Here is an 8,505-nt window from a genome sequence, read left to right as displayed (position 1 = left end):
AGAAGGGGGAAATGAATCCATGGCCGCCATCAACGTAAAAACTTTTCAGCCTTACCTCAGAGATTCGATCGAGTGTTTGTTCCTCCCTCCATGCATCGATCATATCCATCCATCCATCTCTCTCTCTCTCTCTTTCATTGCGAAGTAGTGTTTCATAAAGTGAAGTGTTGTCACACACACACACACACTCTCTCTCTCTCTCTCGAAACATATATACGTACTGCATGCTGTGCTGCTCATTGAAACAAGAAGCTAATATATAGCTAGCTAGCAATCATCTTTTTACTATAGCTCGCACAAGCAGTTTTCTTTTTGTTTATGCGGCCAATTAAAGTTCCATTCTGTCAAAAGCAAATTGATCGAGATCGATGAAGGACGGAGAGATGAACAGTACCTAGCTAGCTAGCCAGCCTTGGGGGCTTAATTGAAGACTGTGCTGCCCTTAATTTGGTTGGTTCCTTGCCATACGTACGTACGCTGACAGTATATACATGCAGATGCAGTATAGTCGATCACCAATTCACCGTGTAGCTAGCTAGTTGCTCCCCGGCCACAGAAATGGCGGCGTTAAGTTGCCGTCGATCAATTAATCTGGATGACTGGATGCATGCATGCATGGGTATATATATATATATATATATATATATATGAATGAATGTAATGTAATGTAATGTAATACTGGCACTGCATGGCAGTCAGGCATACATACGACGAAGACGATGGCGATGATGAGATGTTCCGCGATGCCAGGAGAAAAGGCCTCCATCTCCATCTGCATCTGCATGCACAAGTGAATGTGAATCAATCGATGACTCTGCATGTAGCTAGACGAATAATACAAGCTGCAGCCTTATGCATTTCCAGCTAGCAGCCACTCGTTCCTTTCCTCGATCTGTCCATAAATCTCATGCAGATGTTTGATCTCGTACGTCAATCCATGACTTAAAAAAAGCATGTTAAGATTACCTTAGACTTGCCATGGTGCGGCTAAAAATTTAATTACCTCAACTTAGACAGGTGTGACAGGTTTATATATAATTAACTCATGGTGACAAAGTGTATGCGACAACCAAACAGTCCATTAATGCAAACCCTTATTAGCATTACAAGAGTTGACAACTGGTACTACTTATTATATCCCTATCACTTAGAGCATCTCTAATAGCATGGCACACCATTATACTCATCAGTCATATATCAGGGGTAGTATGCTTTTATCTTGAATAATTGGCACACCGATTATACTAATTTGGACTAAACATCAAGTACATATGTCCCAAAACATAAGTATTTATATGTTGTTTGCAAATATTTAAGATTGAGCATTAAAAAAGTATGCAGCGCCCATTAATAAATAAGAAATGAAGAAAAGTTATAGGATATGTGACGATAGAATAGGAATAATTAATTTTGAATGACAAGTCAAAAAATAATTATATTTTGGCAAATGTTTAAATCCTAAAAGTTCTTATGTTTCGTAAAGGAGGGAGTAGTATCGATCAATGAAGACTGTCCTTAATTGATTTGATGAAGGAACAACAAAGACATTTAGACATGCTAGCACAAAATATTGCCAAAAGGTAAAGGCAAATCACACCGTAGGTAGGTATCTAGGACACAAATTACTGGTGAAGAGATGAGTTTGGTGAAGCATTATATTACAGGGTCGAAGTACGAAAGGATAGAAAAGGTTAGCAAAAAAAATTAATTAAACGGGCGGCCGGACAGGACAATAGCTAGGAATGAAATGAATGATTACTATATATATATATATATATATATATATATATATATATATTGAACCATGAATGGGCTGCCTACCAGTCAACTACGGACATCTACGTGCATGGAAAACAGTTTTTAGCACATGGGTATATGTACATCCGTATGCTATTAAAAAAATATGAAAAAAATTAAAAAGATAGATTAATATGAGTTATATCACTCCACAAACATGCAAGCTTAAATTCAACTTCTACAAGTTGTAGAAAAAACAAATAAAACTGAAACTAACTCTACGCATATTTATAATTGTTTTTGTTATTTTTGCTACAACTTGTAGAAGATAAATTTAAACTTACATGTTGGTGGAGTGATATAACTCATATTAAACTATCTTGTTAATTTTTTTCATATTTTTTAGACTATTCAAATAGAATACAAGTAACGGGTGTATATATACCTATTTGCTTAAAAAACTGCTTTCCTGCATGCATGGCCACAGATCGGTGTACGCAGCTTACTGGTACTAGTAGTAATAAAATAGTAGTAGTATCATGCTGCATCATGTCATATGTATGTTTAAAGTATTGATTAGTTTAAGTAGTTTAAGTATACTCAATCAATCGATCCGACAGAGTAAAAAACAACATACATCCCCTCCTCGATCTCTCGTTCTCCCAAACCCCACGAGCGGACCGCCTACTCACACAAACACACACTGGTGAGAGCAAGTTCAATACTATACGCAATCTAATGATCAATTCATACAATATACATACAAAACATTAATACATAGTCTCACATGTCATATATACACTACGTGTTGAAGTCCGTGCAATAGCTAGCTATAAATTAGTAGCTCACTGATCTCTCTCTTCTCTTATTTCTTTAAAATATGTTTATAACTGACTTATAGTCTACTATTGTATCTGCTCTTATTAATTAATCCTATGCTACTTATATACTAATCTTATTAATCGCTTCAGTTTTATACTCCCTCCATTTTATATTATAAGATTTTTTGGGTTTATTCATATTCGTCATATATAAATATGTGTGTATATATATATATATATATTAAAATTTTGTAATACAAAACGGAAGGAATAATATTTATCAATAGAATTAAGTTTAATGGAGAGGTAGAGGAGGCTGGGCTGGCCTCAAAAGAAGGAAGCCATGCATGGCAGAGAGATTTGTACGGGTACAAGGAAACCCATCATCATGCATATGCATGTTGTTACTACAGTTCCTTTGCACTGCATTGTGCATTGTAGTTGCAGCAGCCTGCCCTAAAATGAGATGGAAGATGCATGCCTGCCTGCCTGTCCATGGGAACTTGCATCGATGGAGCGCAGACAGACAGACAAATCTCTCGTACCCCTGACCACCTTTGAATTTTTGTCCCTCTTCATTCTTCTCAATTCTGAATTCATTCATCAACCAGCAACAAACTTCCATTGTAACTACGTTCCTTCTACTACCAGTAACAACTTGTCTGAAATACTGTACCAAGAAATGCTGTATACAGGAGTAATTAAGTAGGACGGCAGCAGCACATGAGATTTGTGTACCGGTAGGTATAGTTGACTGTATATATGAGGTGAGACATGAGTTAATACAGAGGCCCCTCTTGCCTTGCCTCTGTCTTCCCCTGGCTTCCTTCCTTGCTCTCTGCTTTATCATCTCTGGTCCCAATTGCCGTTCGACATTCATCTCAAAACAACCACCATGTATCGTTTCTTGCATTACCATTTGCTAGTGTTGTTGCTTACTCTCACCGTCCCAGAAAAAACAAATTTCTAGTCGGAATAGGGCCTAATCCATAACAATAAATTTCTTTTGGAAAATGCTAATTCGTGTACGACTGCAATAGACGAATCAAACAGCCCACCCGACGCTGGTGATGACGAGGCGAGCACAAGTCGTACGACGACAGTACGGTTGGAGTTGTACGTGTAGCATCGCTCATTTCCTTTTCTTTTCCTTCGTATGCACCTCCCCAAGCTCAAGGACGTGTTGCGTTTTCCGATGCATATATGGCAACCAACGCAGGAGGCAGGGGTACCTAGGTGATGACAGTATCATATCATATCGATGAGAGATGAACAAGCAAATATGCTGGCAGATGGAATGGCAGTGTAGAGTGTAGAGAGTCCCAATATAATGATCCTTCCCCTTCAAGCCCAGACACAACATCATACCATTATTCCGTTGCTGACCCACCATGTTACTGCTTCCCTGTTTTTTACTAGCTCTATAAAAATAAATGTCAATGTCCAGTTATAAGTTGATTCGTTTATAACGAATAGTTACTTCTATGCCGTGTACTCTATCCGTATCAAAATAAACAAATCCGAATTCGTACGTGTCACATCCAATTTTAAGTTTATTTGCTTACGACGGATGCGACAAAATATGCCACATCTAATACTAGGTTTATTTATCGTAGGACTAAGAGCAGCTGTTGCCACTGGCACAAATAGGGAGGAAGCAGGAGCACTAGTGCTACATAGGCCATGTTCGCCACGGGGCATAAGTTAACTTAACATCTTCGTTTTCTACACACATGCGTTCCTAACTGTCAAACGGTGTTTTTTTTTAAAAAAAAAATTCTATAGAAATGTTATTTTAAAAAATCATATTAATCTATTTTTTTAATAATTAATAATTAATTAATCATGTAATAGTCTATTCTTACGTTTTTCGTGGTGGGCAAGTTTAACTTATCGCCTCCACCCGAACGCGGCCACGAGGTAGAAGTATGCATGTAATGTACCACCGTATCATCTTTGAAAACATATATATATATATATAGTTGATGCCTCATCAGCAAGCCAAGCAAGCAAAGAAAGAAGAAAGAAGAAGATGAACAGCTTCTACTCGTCCATCGGGCAGGGGCTGGACGCGCTGCACTGCAGGCTGGACGGCGGCGAGGTGGCGTTCATGTCGGGGCCATTCCTGCAGCAGGCGGCGGCGCTGGTCCGGTCAATGCACTCGCAGCTGCTGCAGCTGGTGCACCGGCTGCACCTGCCGGCCGGCGAGAGCTGGCTGGACGAGTACATGGACGAGACGTCCCGCCTGTGGGACGCCTGCCAGCTCGTCCGCGCCGGCGCCACCGCGCTCGACGCCTACTCGGCCACCGCCGCGCGCGCCCTCCACGACTGCCACTGCCTCCTCCTCCTCTCCTCCGCCAACGCCGCCGCGCGCGCCATCAACGCGCCGCGACGCCACGCCGCGGGCCTCCTCCAGGAGAACCGCGCCCTCGCCGACGCCCGCCTCGACCCGGCCTCCCTCCTGCTCGACCACCGCTCCCCTCTCGACTTCAACCTCAACGCCTTCAACGGCTTCCGCGCCGTCCTCTACGCGCTCCGCAACGCCACCTCCTTCCTCCTCGCCCTCCTCCTCTCCGCCACCGTCTCCTGCCTCCCCGACCACCTCTGCTCGCCCTCGCCGCCCGCCACCGCTGCTGGACCCGGACCCGGCTACGTCTCCTCCATGGCCCGCCTGCGCCAGCGCGTCGCCGACGAAATGGCCGCCGCCGCCGCCGACCACTCCGCCGCCGGCACCACCATCATGATGTACGAGTTCCGCCAGGCCAGAGCCGGCATCGACACCCTCAAGGTGGAGCTTGACAGGCTCGGTGCCACCGGCTACGGCGACCCGGAGGAGATCGCCGACAGGGCGGAGCTCATCAAAGGCTGGGTGGACATGCTCCGCTCAGGCGCCGAGGCCGTCATCGCCGAGCTCGACGACTTCTTCGATGACATTGTCGAAGGCAGGAAGGTGCTGTCCGACCTCTGCAGCCATCGCTGAAACCAACTCCTACCACCAGTAGCCTCCCTTCCATCACCAATGATATGTACTGTTATTATTGCCACAACCAAATCAAATCAAAAATTAACACTTTGCATAGTGCATTTGCACAAGAGTTGCTAACACACAAGAACAAGGAGAAGAAACAAACAATGGCTAACTGGCAGTTGGTGCTTAATTAATTACTTATTATGCCTACCTCACCTATTCTCAGCCAGAATCAGAATATATATATGTCCACTGATCAGTAAAGTAATTCTTCCTTTAATGGTATTTTATGATTGATGATGCTATAATAGTTACTGGTGAAAGGAAGAATCTCAAAGTGCGAAGGATCAGACCTCTGAAAAGGAAAGCAACTCTTTGCCCTTTTCTATAACTGGAAAAGTAACTTCTTGGACAGATTACAGAGGAGACAAAAAGGAAGTAATAGGGAAGGGTATTAAAAATGAGATCTTGCACCTGTCTCTCTTGCTCTTGCTGCTTCCTTTTTCTTTTGTTTTTGGTGGTAGCCTTTGTCACCTTCCTTCCTTATCATTGATCACTCCACTATGCAACCAAGAACATGGTAACACAAACATCAGCTATTTTACTCAAGCAAACAAGATGAACAGGGCAAGAAACTGATAAACATCTTCATGCAGCTACACAAATCTGTGGACATGATTCTCCATGATATTGGTCACATTTTAGGCTGCGAGATGATGAATTGGGACATGATGATGATCACCTTGTAGAACTCAGTTTGATGAAAAAGGCACATGCCTGGGGCCGCTGAAATGCCAAATTGATTGATTCAAGCATCTTTGCAGAGCCATATTCCATTCTTTGGGGTTCAGAATCTGCATCCACTGGGAAAATATGGGCTTGAATGCACTGCCACTACAAATGACACACCAAAACGGTGACAACAATCACTCCGCTGAAGCAGATCTGCCACTAGGTACCAAGGTAAGACATGAGCATAGTTATACTTGTATTCTTGGCTGGAAGCGACTGAGGTTCAATAAAGCTTCCATTATCCAAAAAAGTTATACTTGTATTCTGATTTGAAAAATCCATCAAACTTATATACAAATAAAATTTCAGATCAAGAATAAAAGAAATACGATAAAAATATAGTGCAACCTTATACCCCTTCAAAGGTTTCAGATTATGAAAGAGTTGTAAGTAGAGTTTCCGGTGTAATCACATTTGAACCTAGGATGATTCTTACTGCTTACACAATATGCAACAGTTAACAGAATCACAAAAACTGTAAGACTAAAAATAGCACGGAAAGATTGTTTGGAAGTAAAGCAGCTCATGAGATCACAAATTTACTTATAGCAAGTCTCTTGGTAAACATTAAAACATAACATTATCATATTGATATCCGGAAGATGTAGAAATGAGCCAATGGGTATTACACACAAAGTATAAGAAAAGGCTTGATCAACATCAGAATATGACCCAAATTACGAAGCAGCCATTGTAGGATCAACATCATTAAACAGAATGGAACATCAGCTCCTTTTCTAACCTACCATGTCCGTCAATGACACAACATGAATAGAATCCACCCAGACATGACTGCAATGATAAAAAAGACCTTCCTCTGCTCTGGTCATACTCTTACTGTCAATGGATGCATGCCTCCCTTGCTAACCGCAAAAGGGAGAAAAGGGTATATACATGTCAACACATTATTGTGAATTACCTCATTGACTGATGATGGACATGAAATGTCTTGCTGCTACTCTAAGGTAGGGATCAATAACTTCATAAGTATATTTATTTAACTAAGTACAGTCCAGCTTGTTCTAGATTACAGCTGAACTAAAGGTTCAGCCTGTTCCAAATAATGCACTAAATTCGGGAATATAAAATATTATTCATCTACTCAAATCAATGCTTGTTGGTATTAAGATAAGTGAAAGAATACAATCTTATTAAGATTTATGCAAATGCATTCAGCTCAGCAGTCATAATTAAATGCAATGAAGAGGTAAGTCGTGCAACATGTCCAAGCATATCCATTAGGCACACTGTGACAACTGAGAACAAGTAATCGCAGTCATAAGACAAGCTGAAAGCATAGGAAGAATAGATACACCACTGTACGAGCATCTTTAAAGAAAATTTGACATATATATATAAGTAATTATTATATTAAGATAGACTCAACTAGCGACTGGGGAGGCTGCTTTCTAGCCTATCCCTGAACTAAAATTTGTAGGGAATTGAATAGGAATACCGGCAGACCAGAACTGCAAAGCCAAGCAGCCAAGTATATGACCAGTGACCTATAGGAATTTGTGTTTGGTTGAAATCCAAACAATCAGTGCCAGATAATTACTAAACATGACTCTTAAAGGGAACATAGCACATTAACAAAGCACAGTATCAAACACTACATATTAGCTGCTTCTCCTCTTATGGAATGGAACAATAACAAAGCACTTTTGACATCCAATATTGATCTTTACAAAATAATCTTTGATCATCCTAAACTGCATTAAACAATATTCTGGACAAATACAAAATCAAACACAATATGAGCATAAGTTAAAAGAACTCACCAAGATTTTTCTTATTCATTTGCAATGATATTTCCAATTCATGTTCCAAACAACAGGAAAGGAACATGACATGTTAAATTTCAGCCAACAAATGAAAAGCTGGTAGCGTCACCAATCATACATATAATGACAATTAAAACTTTACTGCCTACGCTCAAAATCTCAAACAGGATAACTGACCTGCAAATGCACCACTACGAGTAAAAATAGGATTCTGTTATAGAAACAGAAGTGTAGCATTACTTTAGCAAAAGCCGCTAAGCGTATTTTGTACTATTAAAATGAACTGTTTTCAGGAAAAATGACTTGAAATGATCACAAGAACTGACCTCACTGAAAGCTAAAGTCATATCAAGTATAGCGGCAAACTTTAGAGTATAGGAAAACCAGAGAGTAGGCACATTAC

The 8,505-nt window shown here is 40.8% G+C and overlaps 1 protein-coding gene across 1 annotated transcript; it reads left to right on the top strand.

The window, feature by feature from the left end:
• Positions 1-4,580: 4,580 nt before the first annotated feature.
• On the top strand, positions 4,581-5,858 carry LOC102710720. Its single transcript, XM_040527011.1, has one exon. It carries the CDS (start codon positions 4,591-4,593, stop codon positions 5,536-5,538), a length of 948 nt encoding a protein of 315 aa, XP_040382945.1. The 5' UTR covers positions 4,581-4,590; the 3' UTR covers positions 5,539-5,858.
• The last annotated feature ends 2,647 nt before the right edge of the window (positions 5,859-8,505 follow it).

The sequence above is a fragment of the Oryza brachyantha genome, chromosome 8, assembly GCF_000231095.2.
Source record: "Oryza brachyantha chromosome 8, ObraRS2, whole genome shotgun sequence".
Lineage (NCBI taxonomy): Eukaryota > Viridiplantae > Streptophyta > Magnoliopsida > Poales > Poaceae > Oryza > Oryza brachyantha.
The sequence above is the reverse complement of the archived record's forward strand: the minus strand, read 5'-3'. Positions and strand labels throughout refer to the sequence as shown.